Source organism: Eubalaena glacialis, chromosome 3 (genome assembly GCF_028564815.1).
Source record: "Eubalaena glacialis isolate mEubGla1 chromosome 3, mEubGla1.1.hap2.+ XY, whole genome shotgun sequence".
Classification (NCBI taxonomy): Eukaryota; Metazoa; Chordata; class Mammalia; order Artiodactyla; family Balaenidae; genus Eubalaena; species Eubalaena glacialis.
The window spans coordinates 28535806-28554149 of NC_083718.1; the positions used below are offsets into that span (position 1 = coordinate 28535806).

The window sequence follows — 18344 nt, forward strand, 5'->3', positions numbered from 1 at the left end:
TGTAAGTGCACAATACCTGTAAGAGGTGTAATACAGTTGAGCCTTGAACAACACAGGGGACCCCCATGCAGTCGCAACTCCACGTATAACTTTACAATCAGCCCTCCGTATCTGGAGTTCTGTATCCGCAGATTCAACCAACTACAGATCATGTTGCACTGTAGTACTTACGTAGTGAAAAAAATCTGTGTATAAGTGGATTCGTGCAGTTAAGCTCATGTTATTCAAGGGTTATCTGTATTGTGTCTTTCTGAAGCTCCCAAGAGGCTCAGCATTGGGAGGCACCAGATACTAAGGAAAGTTGAGGTCAGAAGTGGAGCTGAAAACAGGGAGATTGGTCAGAAAATAGGTACGTTTATAGGTTCTTTCTCTATGTATCCTTATAAGTAGGTGACTGCCTCCACCACCAATCCTGGCCTCAGTAGACCAAGGTTTATTTATAAAATGAAGAAGTGCCTGCATTTTGAAACCAGGGGCAGTGGATGGCTGATTATTTAAAACAAGAAGATTAAGGGAAATCTACATCCAAACTCTGGAACTTCTAGCTTGCTTCCTCTTTTCTCCTTCCAGAACTTCAGTCTGTCCAGCTCATCTCCTTTAGAAAACTGAACTATCTTAAGGTACTGGTAGGCTCACCACAAGAGCCCCCAGAGTGAATTCCACCTGTTGACAAGCCCTATTCCCCCACACAGATCTTTCAATCAATTCTTTTCAGAACCTCATTCTTAACTATGAACTAAGAATCCAGGACCATCAGACATTTGGGGAAAGCCTCCATAAAAAAAGAGAGGTAAACATAAGCAAATAGAAATATAAAGAGGTGGAGGAGGGGAGTGATACTTGGAGTACTGGGAGAAAACAGACACCATAGGGATCAAAAGAAAACCTAAAAAAAAAATCCTCTAATAGTATTATCAGAGAAGACACCTATTTCTCTCCCTACTAAAATGGTAGAGAAAACTAAAGCATAAATCCATGAGGGTAAAGAGAACTGGATGAGAGATGACAGCAGAAAGAAGATATCAACTATCGGAAGCTGAGAACCTGATGTAGATTTAGCAGAACTGGGAAAGCAGAAACTTAGTTCTGTGATATGGGTAGTTGTGCAATCAGAAGTTGGTCTTTTTTCAATTATGATGTGCTTTGCTTTATTTGCATTACTAGTTCTTATTTTTTGAGTAGTATACTCTCTCCTGATTGGAGCTGTTAATGGGTTATCCACCAGTGGAGAAATCAGAATGATTAAAATGTAGTTTTTGTTTTCATGTGGTTCTCTTAAGTGGTCATGCATTGTACCCTTCTCCCTATTCGTGAACCAACATTTCATAGGAATGGATAGCTGATGCTTTTCTGGGTGGCAGTGACAGTGGTATTGAAAAGGATGCTGAAAAGAAAATACAAACAATATTCAACCTAAGAATGTGTTCTAAATTTTGCTCGTAAAGTAGTTGTTTAAAACTTGGTACTTCCTTGTAAGATAATGTAGTAAATGGTTATTAGATTCCCAGACCAAACTTAAATAACTTTTCTTCAGTAGTTAAATGGACATTGGTGAGTGCTCCGGGAGACTGAACTGTTTTGTGTAATATTTTCCTGTGAAAAATTACTTTTTTGTGGTAAAGTGGCTACGTGGATTTAGAGTCATACAGACTTGAATTAAAATCCTGCCTCTGCCATTTTTATGCTGTGTAACCTTGAGTAAGTTATTTAGTGTTTCTGAATCTAAATAAAATCTAAATCAGTAAAATGAGATTAATAATATCCTACTCAGAGGGTAGTTGTAATGATTAAGTGAAATTAAAATAGATAAAATCACTCAACCTAGCTCCTGGGCCCTATAGGGTCAGTAAATGTTCATAGTTTCCTTCACTTTTACCCTTGTGGTGTGTAGTAAGAGGGAACATTAAGAGGGACTTAAGGGAAGTGCGTGTCAATTGAAGGTATGTAACATTTTTGAAATGGAATTCCTGTGTTTTTAAACTTTTCCTTATTTATTTGCAACACGTGTGTTCCTTGTCATTTGATATACTTGCTATTGTAATGCTGTAGAAAGAGCATAGGACTGGGACTCAGGAGATCCAGGGTCTAGTCAGCTTCCTTACTAACTAGATGAATGATGGTTGTATATGTTACTTCCCCACTTTGGGTCTCATGTTTGATTTGAAAAGTGAAAGTGTTTTATTGTAAGATGACATCTAGAAATTTGTTTCTGCTCTAACATCATATGATCCTGTGATCTGTGAAGCTGAAGTTGTCTTTTTGCAACCTGGGTTTTGTGAGGTGTTCAGGCTTGGGATACATGTATTGTTACAAACTCAATATAATTGTTTGGAAGACTTGAGATTATTGGAAATTATAATAACTAGATTAATAGCTGATGTTTGGCTTTTTCATTGGAAAATAGTTCTGGCTATAAAACCTATTTTTGACTGGAAATATACCAGGACTAGCCATTGTTTTTCTTCCTACAGAGATAAGTGATCTGTTAGTGCTGTTCACATGAAGCTATCACCGTTATTTTTTTCGATGTCATATAGATGTTACCATTGCCCCTATAAACCCTCCCGACAGTTGTGGACATTTTTATTCCTAGCATGATTTGGGATATGTGTGTGTTTTAAATCATGTTTAATGTTTGTTATGCTAATTTTAGTTCAGTTGGCACTAGCAAAGCGACCCCCAGGCTAGATCATGTTATTTGTTTCCATGGTGGTTTTTTGCTTCTCATAGTCTGCATTTTATATTTATGTGTGTGTGTGTGTGTGTGTGTGTGTGTGTGTGTATGTATATATATATTTATATATATATATATTTATATATATATCTGATTTTATAGTATCTTTTTTCCCAGCTGGATTGAAAGCTCTTCGAGAGCAGTAACCACATTTCTTTTGCTGACTTTCATCTGTAATGTCTGGCACATAATTGACATTCAGGATGTATTTTTGAATAAACTAATAAATTCATATTTTTTCCCAACAAATATTAAATGAGTAGAAATATAGTGGTAGATAAAAACTCAAAATACTTACTAGAATTAACAACTGTAGCCTTTGCTCTTACAAAACAGTGAATCTAAAACGAAAGGAAAAAATAACCAAGGTGGTTGTATAAATGACTTTTATTATTGTTTGTGCAAGAACAGTGAACATTCCCTAGTACAGGAAGCAAGTTTTAAAAACTGCTGGCAGAACTAAGAAGTCAGACTGTCCTTGACCCTTAGATCAGATGTTTTAGAGCCTGAGTTTCCTCAAATCTTCTTCAGTTTGGAGTAAACATTTTGACACAATGAAAGATTTATTCTGTAATTTTGGTCTTTATAAACAAAGAGCTTAACTAAATTTGTAGAAACAAAAAACAAAAACTTTCTCATTTGTACTAGTTTCATTTTTAAAAAGTTCATTTCCTTTCAAGTGCATAATACTGTAAAGTGAGCTCAGCTGTATTAGTAGATAAACATGTTGATTCATTTGGCCCTGAGCTACTGAATGAAGCCTGGAGGGGCACACTTTGTTCTTTCCCCCACCCAGTGGCAGAATGTTTTTCTTCCTCTTCTCCTTATTGTGGGAAGGAGACTGGAATAAGTGACTATTTAGGTTTACCTGAATTGATTAGTAGAAGGTAAGGGAAAAAGATTTCTTCACTACTTACTTCTTTTTCTTCTTTTAATTCTTGTCATTAATATAAAGCGTATGCTTTTCATCGAGTTCTCATACTTTAATGTTTGCTGTTATATATTACTTCACAGTTTTTATGAAGCCATTTTACTTAATGCTCTATTTTGAGTTATTTATTGTTATGCGTCAGAGGTGTCTTCAGGTGTGTTGAGGGTGGACTTAATTTTGGAAGCAAAAAAAAGTATGCTTATATCCAGTGGTATTGGGATAATATACTCATATGATTAATTTATGGTAGAGATTTTATGAAGTATATGAAGAACTTTTATAAAAAACCTAGGATGATCCTTAGTATTTTGGAACAGATTTTAGAAAAGGACCGAAGTATGTGGCTTTTACATACACCCTATAAGTAGTTGTTTGTTTCAGCACACATTGTTTCCTATGTGTTTCATATCATGTTAGGTACGGTGAATAGGCAAAGATTAATAAGAAATTCTCTATGCCCTCAAGTAGCTTACTATCTGTGTGCCATTTCCCAAAGTCATTAAGGGTAGGTATTCCTCAAAAATAGATTTCTGCTTTTGAATAAGGTTGGGAAATACCTGGACTAAACAAAATAGAAGGTTTCCTTAGTAGGGTTCTCAAAAGTGTACATTGTAGAATTCCAAAAAGTAATTATACTTTGTGAGATTCTCCAAAAATTCCTTGTGACACAATTTTTTTTTCTCATGAAACTTCTCAGGTGGGATCTGAGGAGATGGGAGGGTGTGAGAGATAGTGGCAGTAGCATGTTCAGAAAGAGGACGATTAATGTGTCATGGGACACCTTTTGTGAAACAGTGGACTCATGTAATATTCTTATCTAGCCCATGCCTTTTAATACGTCTCAGAAGTCTAGCGTTTGCTGCAGAATCTCTATTTATGCATCTTAATCCTTTATAGTTGGATGAGGGACTTGATTCTTTTGATTGAATTAGTTAAAATGGGAATTAGTAATTAATATGAAAAATGCTACCTGTTATCTCAAATTCAGCCTGTCTGAAAGCAGACTAACCATTTCTTCCAAAATAGTTATACCTCCCAGCTTTTCTATTTGATTATACTGTTTTACCCCTTTTCTAGCACTTAGACATGAGACCAGTCATTATTGACCTTTTCCTTTGTCTTATCCAGCCATAACCCCAATGCCTATAACCAAATACTGCCTAACTCTTCCGTAATGTTCATCAGTATTTTTTCCATTCCCACTGCTGTCATCTAGCTTAGATACACATGAAGTAAATGATCAGTAAATATTCGTCAAATGATGGAATCTGTGTGTGATGTTTCCCAGTGCTAATCCTACAGTGCTTTTATTCTGTCTCAATTATGCTCTTCTGTATGTGTTACATTACACTTTGTTCTCACCTCAGTTCTTATGTGCCCCCTCCCCCCTTTTACATTCCTTAATTTCCTTTTCTTTGCAGCTTCTATTTCTTTTGCATTTCAGTAGCAGGAGTATTTTGTGTGGTGAGAAGTTGCTGTACTACTCTCATGACACTGTTCTCCAAAGCCTGGATCAAAGGGCAGAACAGGAGACTATGGGTGAGTTTCAAGGGCTGAGGAATGCTGTCACCCTCCAGCATTTCTGGTTCAACAGCGTCTAATCGTTTTTGACATCTCTACCCCCAATGCTTTTAATAACTTCAGGGTTCATGATTGACTGGTTTGCTCTTATTTGCTTATTGAATACTTATCTGTTAGATACAGATTATTAATTGTTTGTAAAAACTAAGTTACTGGTTAAATTTTGCTAATTTAAGCAGAAAGGAGGTCTCCTGGAGTTGATTGATGGAGAGGCCAGGCTGTCAGAATTGGGGCTACACAGCTGGGAAAGTGCCTCCATTCCCACAATAGCTGTAGGAGAGAGAATATTCAGTAACTGAATATTTTGCTTTTTAAAATTACATTCATATAGCTATTATACTCTTTAATTATAAACTTGTAAGTTGAGAAATTATTACTTTTCTTTTCAAGCAGAGGTTATTGTGGGGGAAATAATGGGATGACTGGATTTGTATATCCTGGGATTTTAAATCCAGAGATGGGGAGAAAGAGGAAACACAAATTTTCAGAATATGAAAGGATAATTTTGGTCTGCTTCATGCTTGAGTACCCCTTTTTGATCAGGGTTAGAAGATAGCCTTAGGTCAGTACATTTCTCAGTGTGTACTTGTTAAAACATAATTCAGATCTCTTGATGAAAACTCTACCGGTTTCTTGTCTCTTACAGAAGAAAAAAAAACCAAACTGCTATCAATAATCTTTAAGGCTCAGAATGATCTGGACAGAGGTAGAGTTACCATGAAGCTAATTAAAGCTTGAGGTCTCTTGCTTGTGCAGGCTGTTTCCTGGACGGGACCTAAATTGATTAAGGCCACCATGGTTTTACACTTTGACTTCCTCCCTGTCACACTTTCCATCCTTGCAGGTTATGTTGGAGTGGACATAGGGAGTTTTGGAATCCTAAGGAGAGATGTGTTGGTACATCTATGTGATTTGCAGTGCCTTTCACAAATAGTTTAGTTATTGTGGGTTGACCCACTTTAAGAATGCTTACCAGCTGGGATCCTCACATGAAGGTACAGGGCCAGAGGCTGAATGGTGATATGAACTTGTCCCGCGACACCCAGTCAGGACTGGAAGAATGTGGGTAATGGAGGAGAAACCAAGATGACCATTTTAAAGTTTGTTAAACATTCTTCTAATCTTACAACTCGTGAAAGAAATGTAGAAGAGGTTTTCACAAATTCAGTAATTTGAAGTATTTAAGCTGGGACAAAGTGGGCATCATCAACAGGCAGTTGTGAAGCTGAAAGAAACTTTTCTAAACTATCAGTTATAAAAAATAAATTTTCACCCTGTATTCTAGGTGAAAGACTGAACTGTTCTCTCTGATGACTCTATAGAAAATGATATTACAAAATCATTGTCATGAAGAGACAGTCAAGTGCAATACACCCAAGATATGTAGGAAAAATTATTATAAAGGTGTGCCAGGGAGTTAATTATTTAAAATATTATGTTAGGATTGTTTGATGTGCTTGAGAACTATTAAAATTTTGTAATTTAATGTAGTTTTCTTTCTCATTCTGAAGAAATACTCAATTTAGGACTTAATTTTGTTTTTATAGTTTTGTATTCTCTTCCCCCAATTTATAAGCTTCAAGCTCCATTAAAACCATTAAAAATCCAGCTACCCTGGATTTCCTCTTGTCTGCCTCTTTAACCTCATCTCATATACTCATCCCCTCATTCATTGCAGTTCAGATATATTCATCTGCTTGTCCCTCAAATGGATTATGTTTGCTCTCATGTCAGGCCTTAAGCACTTGGGTATTCCACTTTTTCCTTACCTTTTTTTTAATTTGGAAGATTTATTTATTTACTTTTTTTAACATCTTTATTGGAGTATAATTGCTTTACAATGGTGTGTTAGTTTCTGCTCTATAACGAAGTGAATCAGCTATACATATACATATATCACCATATCTCCTCCCTCTTGCGTCTCCCTCCCACCCTGCCTATCCCACCCCACTAGGTGGACACAAAGCACCGAGCTAATCTCCCTGTGCTATGCGGCTGCTTCCCAATAGCTATCTATTTTCCATTTGGTAGTGTATATACGTCCGTGCCACTCTCTCACTTTGTCCCAGCTTACCCTTCCCCCTTCCCGTGTCCTCAAGTCCATTCTCTGCGTCTGAGTGTTTATTCCTGTCCTGCCCTGCCCCTAGGTTCTTCATAACCTTTTTTTTTTTTTTTTTTTTTTTAGATTCCATATATATGTGTTAGCATACAGTATTTGTTTTTCTCTTTCTGACTTACTTCACTCTGTATGACAGTCTCTAGATCCATCCACCTCATTACAAATAACTCAATTTCGTTTCTTTTTATGTCTGAGTAATATTCCATTATATATATATGCCACATCTTCTTTATCCATTCATCTATCGATGAACAGTTAGGTTGCTTCCATGTGCTGGCTATTGTAAATAGAGCTGCAGTAAACATTGTGCTACATGACTCTTTTTGAATTATGGTGTTCTCAGGGTATATGCCCAGTAGTGGGATTGCTGGGTCGTATGGTAGTTCTATTTTTAGTTTTTTAAGGAACCTCCATACCGTTCTGCATAGTGGCTGTATCAATTTACATTCCCACCAACAGTGCAAGAGGGTTCCCTTTTCTCCACACCCTCTCCAGCATTTATTGTTTGTAGATTTTTTGATGATGACCATTCTGACTGGTGTGAGGTGATACCTCATTGTATTTTTATTTATTTATTTATTTATTTATTTATTTATTTATTTATTTCTTTATTTATGGCTGTGTTGGGTCTTCATTTCTGTGCGAGGGCTTTCTCTAGTTGTGGCTAGTGGGGGGCCACTCTTCATCGCAGTGCGCGGGCCTCTCACTGTCGTGGCCTCTCCCATTGCGGAGCACAGGCTCCAGACGCGCAGGCTCAGTAGTGGTGGCTCACGGGCCTAGTTGCTCTGCGGCATGTGGGATCTTCCCAGACCAGGGCTCGAACCCGTGTCCCCTGCATTGGCAGGCATATTCTCAACCACTGCACCACTAGGGAAGCCCCTCATTGTAGTTTTGATTTGCATTTCTCTAATGATTAGTGATGTTGAGCATCCTTTCATGTGTTTGTTGGCAATCTGTATATCTTCTTTGGAGAAATGTCTGTTTAGGTCTTCTGCCCATTTTTGGATTGGGTTGTTTGTTTTTTTGATATTGAGCTGCATGAGCTGCTTGTATATTTTGGAGATTAATCCTTTGTCAGTTGCTTCATTTGCGAATATTTTCTCCCATTCTGAGGGTTGTCTTTTCGTCTTGTTTATGGTTTCCTTTGCTGTGCAAAAGCTTTTAAGTCTCATTAGGTCCCATTAGCTTATTTTTGTTTTTATTTCCATTTCTCTAGGAGGTGGTTCAAAAAGGATCTTGCTGTGATTTATGTCATGGAGTGTTCTGCCTATGTTTTCCTCTAAGAGTTTTATAGTGCCTGGCCTTACATTTAGGTCTCTAATCCATTTTGAGTTTACTTTTGTGTATGGTGTTAGGGAGTGTTCTAATTTCATTCTTTTACAAATAGCTGTCCAGTTTTCCCAGCACCACTTATTGAAGAGGATGTCTTTTCTCCATTGTATATTCTTGCCTCCTTTATCAAAGATAAGGTGACCATATGTGTGTGGGTTTATCTCTAGGCTTTCTGTCCTCTTCCGTTGATCTATATTTCTGTTTTTGTGCCAATACCATACAGTCTTGATTAATGTAGCTTTTGTAGCATAGTCTGAAGTCAGGGAGCCTGATTCCTCCAGCTCCATATTTCTTTCTCAAGATTGCTTTGGCTATTTGGGGTCTTTTGTGTTTCCATACAAATTGTGAAATTTTTTGTTCTAGTTCTGTGAAAAATGCCAGTGGTAGTTTGATAGGGATTGCATTGAATCTGTAGATTGCTTTGGGTAGTATAGTCAATTTCACAATGTTGATTCTTCCAATCCAAGAACATGGTATATCTCTTCATCTGTTTGTATCATCTTTAATTTCTTTCATCAGTGTTGTATAGTTTTCTGCATACAGGTCTTTTGTCTCCTTAAGTAGGTTTATTCCTAGGTATTTTATTCTTACTGCTGCAATGGTAAATGGGAATGTTTCCTTAATTTCTCTTTCAGATTATTCATCATTAGTGTATAGGAATGCAAGAGATTTCTGTGCATTAATTTTGTATCCTGCTAATTTACCAAATTCATTGATTAGCTCTCATAGTTTTCTGGTAGCATCTTTAGGATTCTCTATGTATAGTATCATGTCATCTGCAAACAGTGACAGTTTTACTTCTTTTCTGATTTGGATTCCTTTTATTTCTTTTTCTTCTCTGATTGCTGTGGCTAAATATTCCAAAACTATGTTGAATAATAGTGGTGAGAGTGGGCAGCCTTGTTCCTGATTTTAGTTGAAATGGTTTCAGTTTTTCAGCATTGAGAACGATGTTGGCTGTGGTTTTGTCATATATGGCCTTTATTATGTTGCGGTAAGTTCCATCTATGCCTACTTTCTGGAGGGTTTTTATCAGAAATGGGTGTTGAATTCTTTCGAAACCTTTTTCTGCATCTATTGAAATGATCATGTGGTTTTTCTCCTTCAATCTGTTAATATGGTTTATCCCATTGATTTGCATATATTGAAGAATCCTTGCATCCCTGGGAAAAACCCCACTTGATCATGGTGTATGATCCTTTTAATATGCTGTTGGATTCTGTTTGCTAGTATTTTGTTGAGGATATTTCCATCTCTGTTTGTCAGTGATATTGGCCTGTAGTTTTCTTTTTTTGTGGCATCTTTGTCTGGTTTTGGTATCAGGGTGATGGTGGCCTCATAGAGTTTGGGAGTGTTCCTCCCTCTGCTATATTTTGGAAGAGTTTGAGAAGGATGGGTGTTAGCTCTTCTGTAAATGTTTGATAGAATTTGCCTGTGACACCATCTGGTCCAGGGCTTTTGTTTGTTTGAAAATTTTTTATCACATTTCAATTTCAGTGTTTGTGATTGGTCTGTTTATATTTTCTTTTTCTTCCTGGTTCAGTCTCGGAAGGTTGTGCTTTTCTAAGAATTTGTCCGTTTCTTCCAGGTTGTCCATTTTATTCGCATATAGTTGCTTGTAGTAATCTCTCATGATCGTTTGTATTTCTGCAGTGTCAGTTGTTACTTCTCCTTTTTCATTTCTACTTCTATTGATTTGAGTCTTCTCCCTTTTTTTCTTGATGAGTCTGGCTAATGGTTTATCAATTTTATCTTCTCAAAGAACCAGCTTTTAGTTTTATTGATCTTTGCTATCGTTTCCTTCATTTCTTTTTCATTTATTTCTGATCTGATCTTTATGATTTCTTTCCTTCTGCTAACTTTGGGGTTTTTTTTGTTCTTCTTTCTCTAATTGCTTTAGATGTTAGGTTAGGTTTTTTATTTGAGATGTTTCTTGTTTCTTGAGGTAGGATTGTATTGCTGTAAACTTCCCTCTTAGAACTGCTTTTGCTGCATCCCATAGGTTTTGGGTCGTCGTGTTTTCATTGTCATTTGTTTCTAGGTATTTTTTGATTTTTTCAGTGATCTCTTGGTTATTTAGTAGTGTATTGTTTAGCCTCCATCTGTTTGTATTTTTTACAGATTTTTTCCTGTAATTGATATCTAGTCTCATAGCGTTGTGGTCGGAAAAGATACTTGATACGATTTCAGTTCACAAAGGCTTGGTTTGTGACCCAAGATATGATCTATCCTGGAGAATGGTCCATGAGCACTTGAGAAGAAAGTGTATTCTGTTGTTTTTGGATGGAATTTCCTATGAATATCAATTAAGTCCATCTTGTTTAATGTATCTTTTTTTTTTTTTCTTTTTGCATAAGCTTGTTTATGATTTGGTCATGCAGGTGAGAGTAGCAGTTCTCAAGAAGCTACTCTAGACATCTTTAAATCATTTACCTAATGGATTTTTTTTTAAATTAATTAATTAATTTATTTTTGGGTGTGTTGGGTCTTCGTTTCTGTGTGAGGGCTTTCTCTAGTTGCGGCGAGCGGGGGCCACTCTTCATTGCGGTACGTGGGCCTCTCACTGTCACGGCCTCTCTTGTTGCGGAGCACAGGCTCCAGACGCGCAGGCTCAGTAGTTGTGGCTCATGGGCCTAGTTGCTCCGCGGCATGTGGGATCTTCCCAGACCACGGCTCGAACCTGTGTCCCTGCATTGGCCGGCAGATTCTCAACCACTGCGCCACCAGGGAAGCCCTAATGTATCATTTAAAGCTTGTGTTTCTTTATTTATTTGCATTTTGGATGATCTGTCCATTGTTGAAAGTGGGGTGTTAAAGTTCCCTACCGTGATTTTGTTACTGTTGATTTCCCCTTTTATGGCTGTTAGCATTTGCCTTAAGTATTGAAGTGCTCCTATGTTGGGTGCATAAATATTTACAATTGTTATATCTTTTTCTTGGATTGATCCCTTGATCATTATGTAGTGTCCTTCTTTGTCTCTTGTAATAGTCTTTATTTTAAAGTCTATTTTGTCTGATATGAGAATTGCTCCTATAGCTTTCTTTTGATTTCCATTTGCAAGGAATATCTTTGTCCATCCCCTCACTTTCAGTCTGTATGTGTCCCTAGGTCTGAAGTGGGCCTCTTGTAGGCATCATATATATGGGTCTTGTTTTTGTATCCATTCAGCCAGTCTATGTCTTTTGGTGGGATTACTTAATCCATTTACATTTAAGGTTTTATCGATATGTATGTTCTTATTACCATTTTCTTAATTATTTTGGATTTGTTATTGTAAGTCTTTTCCTTCTCTTGTGTTTCCTGCCTAGAGAAATTCCTTTAGCATTTGTTGTAGAGCTGGTTTGGTAGTGCTGAATTCTCTTAGCTTTTGCTTGTCTGTAAAGGTTTTAATTTCTCCGTTGAATCTGAATGAGATCCTTGCTGGGTAGAGTAATCTTGGTTGTGGTTTTTTCCCTTTCATCACTTTAAATATGTCCTGCCACTCCCTTCTGGCTTGCAGAGTTTTTGCTGAAAGATCAGCTGTTAACCTTGTGGGGATTCCCTTGTATGTTATTTGTTGTTTTTCCCTTGCTGCTTTTAATATTTTTTCTTTTTATTTAATTTTTGATAGTTTGATTAATATGTATCTTGGCATGTTTCTCCTTGGATTTATCCTGTATGGGACTCTCTCTGCTTCCTGGACTTGACTATTTCCTTTCCCATATTAGGGAAGTTTTCAACTATTAATCTTTTCAAGTATTTTCTCAGTCCCTTTTTTTTCTCTTCTTCTTCTAGGACCCCTGTACTTCGAATGTTGGTGCATTTCATGTTGTCCCAGAAGTCTCTGAAATCGTCATCAATTCTTTTCATTCTGTTTTCTTTATTCTGCTCTGCGGCAGTTATTTCCACTATTTTATCTTCCAGGTCACTTATCCATTCTTCTGCCTCAGTTATTCTGTTCTTGATTCATTGTAGAGAATTTTTAATTTCATTTATTGTGTTGTTCATCATTGTTTGTTTGCTCTTTAGTTCTTCTAGGTCCTTGTTAAACGTTTCTTGTATGTTCTCCATTCTGTTGCCAAGATTTTGGATCATCTTTAGTATCATTACTGTGAATTCTTTTTCAGGTAGACTGCCTATTTCCTCTTCATTTGTTTGGTCTGGTGGGTTTTTACCTTGCTCCTTCATCTGCTGTGTGTTTCTCTGTCTTCTCATTTTGCTTAACTTACTGTGTTTGGGGTCTCCTTTTTGCAGGCTGCAGGCTCATCAGGTTCATAGTTCCTTTTGTTTTTGGTGACTGCCCCCAGTGGATAAGGTTGGTTCAGTGGGTTATGTAGGCTTCCTGGTGGAGGGGACTGGTGCCTGTGTTCTGGTGGATGAAGCTAGATCTTATCTTTCTGGTGGGCAGGACCATGTCCAGTGGTGTTTTTTGGGGTGTCTGTGACCTTATTATGATTTTAGGCAGCCTCTCCGCTAATGGGTGGGGTTGTGTTCCTGTCTTGCTAGTTGTTTGGCATGGGGTGTCCAGCACTGTAGCTTGCTGGTTATTGAGTGGAGCTGGGGCTTAGCGTTGAGATGGAGATATCTGGGAGAGCTTTCGCCTTTTGATATTATGTGAGGCTGGGAGGTCTCTGGTGGACCAATGTCCTGAACTCGGTTCTCCCACCTCAGAGGCACAGGCCTGATACCCTGCCGGAGCACCAAGACCCTGTCAGGCACTCGGCCACGTACGTGGGGAGTTTCTTGACTTTTAGGAAGTCTGAGGTCTTCTGCCAGCGTTCAGTAGATGTTCTGTGGAGTTGTTCCACATGTAGATGTGGTTTTGATGTATTTGTGGGGAGGAAGGTGATCTCCATGTCTTTCTCCTCCGCCATCTTGAAGGTGTTCCCTCCGCCGGCAGTAGCCAACCATCTCCAGGCGGCGGTGAAGTTGGGCGGCAGGGCTCACGGGCTCCGGCAGACCAGGGAGAACAAGGTCCCCAGCAAGAAGGCAGCCGCAACGCAGCCCAGGTACAGCCTGAGCCTGAGAAGGCTTTCCTTACCTTTTCGAAGGATTTTTTATTACTTACTTCTCAGTACAAGTGTACTTCTTCTAGAGTCTTTGAATACCCAAAGTATCCTTTTCTTCCTCCCTCATCTCTACCACATCACCTGTTCTAATATTTTTAAAGCATTTACCAGCACGTGAGTTTTTGTTTGTTTATATTTTTATTGACTGCCTTCCCCTTTGAGAATATGAGCTTCATGTATGAGAGTTATATCATTCACTGCTGTATTCCCAGAGCCTGGAATAGCATCTGGACCTTTAGGCACTCAATGGATATTTTTTGAATGAAGTGTTACTAATGAGCTTGAGCTTGTACATTTTGCTATGTATTTCTGTGCTATGTATTTCCGGTTTCTAATTTTGTTAATTTTTTTTGCATGCCATTTGTCTCTTACAGAAGGAAAAAAAAACTTTGTCTCTTACAGGTTGTGTTCACTGAATGTAATGCTGGGTTGTCTTATCAATTTGTATAAACTCTCTTTTGATCTTTTCTGCAAATATTGCTTAAGTCTGTTATCTGCCATTATATTTTGATTAAAAGCATTCTGTTTTGGAATATTCAAGCAAACGAAAAACTATAGAGAATAGTAAGATGAGCACTCAAGTTACCCATCTTCTAGCTTTATTATATTTTAGTATCAGATCCTTTTTTTAAATTAATCGAGCATTACAGATGTACTTGAAGTTTATGCGTCCCTCTCATATTACTCCATCTCCTTTTACCCTGCTTATCCAGAGGTATACCTCGTTCTGTGTTTGCCATTCTCATGCATTTATATTTAAAATATTTTCTTATGTATATATGCATATATTAATAACAGAACTAGTAGTATGTTTTCAAACTTTGTATAAATGATACCATACTGCATGTATCTTCTCCAACTTTTTTTTTTTATTGAAGTTGGTTATTTACATTGTTGTGATAGATTTAGGTGTATAATAAAGTGATTCAGTTATACATATATACATATATATCAATTCTTTTTCAGATTCTTTTCCATTATAGGGTATTACAAGTTATTGAATGTAGTGCTATACAGTAGGCCCTTGCTTACCTATTTTGTGTATAGTAACATGTATCTGTTAATGCCATACTCCAAATTTATACCTCCCCCGCTTCCCCCTTTGGTAAGCATAAGTTTGTTTTCAATGCCTGCGAGTCTATTTCTGTTTTGTAACTAAGTTCATTTGTATCATTTAAGTATCATATAAGTGATATCATGACTTTTGTGTTCTCTGTGTGACTTACTTCACTTAGTATGGTAATCTCTAGGTCCAGCCATGTTGCTGCAAATGGCATTATTTCGTTCTTTTTTATGGCTGAGTAATATCCCATTATATATATACATACATATATATATATATATATGTATATATCATATCTTCTTTATCCATTCCTCTGTCAATGGACATTTAGGTTGCTTCCATGCCTTGGCTATTATAAATAGTGCCGCTATGAATATTGGGGTGCATGTATCTTTTTGAAATACGAGTTTTCATCTTTTCTGGATACATGCCCAGGAGTGGAATTGCTGCATCATATGGTAACTCTATTTTTAGTTTTTTAAGGAACCTCTATGCTTTTCTTCATAGTGGCTGCACCCATTTACATTCCTATCAATAGTGTAGCAGGGTTCCCTTCTCTCCACACCCTCTCCACCATTTATTATATGTAGACCTTCTGATGATGGCTATTCTGACTGATGTGAGGTGATACCTCATTGTAGTTTTGATTTGTATTTCTCTAATAATTGGCAATGTTGAGCATCTTTTCATGTGCCTGTTGGCCATGTGTATGTTTTCTTTGGAGAAATGTCTATTTAGGTCTTTTGCCCATTGTTTTGATTAGGTTGTTTTTTGATATTGACCTGTATGAACTGTTTGTATATTTTGGAAATTAATCCCTTGTTGGTTGCATCATTTACAAATATTTTCTCCCATTCTTCAGGTTGTCTTTTCGTTTTGTTTATGGTTTTCTTTGCTGTGCAAAAGCTTTTAAGTTTAATTAGGTCCCATTTATTTAATTTTGCTTTTATTTTCATTACTCTAGGAGATGGATCCAAAAAAGTATTGCTGTGATTTATGTTAAAGAGTGTTCTGCCTGTGTTTTCCCCTAGGAGTTTCATAGTATCCAGTCTTACATTCAGGTCTTTAATCTGTTTTGAGTTTATTTTTGTGTATGGTGTTAGAGAATGTTCTAATTTCATTCTTTTGCATGTAGCTGTCCAGTTTTTCCATCACCACTTACTGAAGAGACTGTCTTTTCTTCATTGTATATTCTTGCCTCTTTTGTCATAGATTAATTGACCATAGGTGTGAGGGTTTATTCCTGAACTTTCTATCCTGTTCCTTTGATCTATGTGTCTGTTTTTGTGCCAGTATCATACTGTTTTGATGACAGTAGCTTTGTAGTATAGTTTGAAGTCAGGGAGCCTGATTCCTCCAGCTCAGTTCTTCTTTCTCAAGATTGTTTTGGCTATTCGGGGTCTTTTGTGTTTCCATATAAATTTTAAAATTATTCGTTCTAGTTCTGTGAAAAATGCCATCGGTAATTTGATAGGGATTGCACTGAATATATAGATTTCCTTGGGTAATGTGGTTATTTTGACAATTATTGATTCTTCCAATTGAGGAAAATGATATCTTTCCATATGTTTGTGTCATCTTCAGTTTCTTTCATCAGTGTCTTACAGTTTGTGGGGTACAGGTCTTTTGGCTCCTTAGGAAGGTTTATTCCTAGCTATTTTATTCTTTTTGATGTGATGGTAAATGGGATTGTTTCTTTAATTTCTCTTTCTGATATTTCATTGTTAGTGTATACAAATGCAACAGATTTCTGTATGTTAGTTTTGTATCCTGCAACTTTATCTAATTTATTGATGAGCTCTAGTAGTTTTTTGGTGGCTACTTGAGGATTTTCTGTGTACAGTATTATGTCATCTGCAAACAGTGACAGTTTTACTTCTTTCTTTCCAATTTGGATTCCTTTTATTTCTTATTCTCCTCTGATTGCTGTGGCTAGGACTTCCAAAACTGTGTTGAATAAAAGTGGTGAGGGTGGGCATCCTTGTCTTATCTTTTCACCATTGAGTATGATGTTAGCTGTGGGTTTGTCATATATGGGCTTTATTATATGGAGGTATGTTTGCTCTATGCCCACCTTCTGGAGAATTTTTATCATAAATGGATGTTGAATTTTATCAAAAGCTTTTTTGCATCTATTGAGGTGATCATATGGTTTTCGTTCTTCAATTTTTTTTTTTAATTTTTATTTTATATTAGAGTAGAGATGATTAACAGTGTTGTGTTAGTTTCAGGTGTACAGCAAAATGATTCAGTTATACATATACATGTATCTATTCTTTTTCAAATTCTTTTCACATTTAGGTTATTACAGAGTATTGAGCAGAGTTCCCTGTGCTGTACAGTAAGTCCTTGTTGGTTATCTATTTTAAATATAGCAGTGTGTACATGTCAATCCCAAACTCCCAATCTGTTCCTCCCCGCCCACCCTTCCCCCCTAGTAACCATAAGTTTGTTCTCTAAGTTTGTGAGTCTGTTTCTGTATTTTAGATAAGTTCATTTATATCATTTTTGTTTTAGATTCCTCATATAAGCAATATCATATGTTATTTGTTTTTCTCTGTCTGACTTACTTCACTTAGAATGATAATCTCCAGGTCCATCCATGTTATTGCAAATGGTATTATTTCATTCATTTTAATGGCTGAGTAACATTCCATTGTATATATATACTACGTCTTCTTTATCCATTCATCTGTCGATGGACGTTTAGGTTGCTTCATTCTTCAATTTGTTAATGTGGTGTATCACATTGACTTGCTGATATTGAAAAATCCTTGCATCCCTGGGACAAATCCTATTTGACATGACGTGTGATCTTTTTAAGGTATTTTTGGATTCTGTTTGCTAGTATTTTGTTGAGGATTTTTACGTCTATGTTCATCAGTGATATTGGCCTGTAATTTTCTTTTATTGTGATATCTTTGTCTGGTTTTGGTATTAGGGTTATGGTGGCTTCATAGAGTGAGGTTGGAAGTTTTCCTTCCTCTGCCATTTTTTGGAATAGTTTCAGAAGGATAGGTGTTAATGCTTCTCTAAATGTTTGGTAGAGTTTACCTGTGAAGCCATCTGGTCCTGGACTTTTGTTTGTTTGGGGAGTTTTTAAATTACTGATTTAATTGCATTACTGTTAATTGGTCTGTTCATATTTTCTGTTCCTTGCTGATTCAGTCTTGGGAGACTGTACCTTGCTAAGAATTTGTCCATTTCTTCTAGGTTGTCCATTTTATGGTGTATAGTTGCTTGGAGTAGTCTCTTATGTATTTCTGTATTTCTGTGGTGTCATTTGTAACTTCTCCTTTTTCATTTCTATTTTGATTGATTTGGGCCCTGTCTCTTTTTTTCTTGATGACTCTGGTTAAAGTTTTATCAATTTTGTTTACCTTTTCACAGAACCAGCTTTTGGTTTCATTGATATTTTCTGTTGTTTTTTTAGTCTCTATTTCATTTATTTCTGCTCTGATCTTTATGATTTTTTTCCTTCTACTAACTTTGGGTTTTTCTTTCTGTAGTTGCTTTAGGTTAGGTTGTTTATTTG

General features: G+C 36.8%; 1 protein-coding gene across 1 annotated transcript in view; it reads left to right on the forward strand.

Annotated features, from left to right (window-relative positions):
• The first annotated feature begins 5146 nt into the window (after positions 1-5146).
• AKT3 (AKT serine/threonine kinase 3) overlaps positions 5147-18344 on the forward strand; it is a 332652-nt gene continuing 319454 nt past the window's right edge. Inside the window, exon 1 of the mRNA XM_061187389.1 lies at positions 5147-5204. Within this exon, the coding sequence (XP_061043372.1) occupies positions 5154-5204 (51 nt within the window). The 5' untranslated portion in view covers positions 5147-5153. The remainder of the gene's footprint in view (positions 5205-18344) is intronic.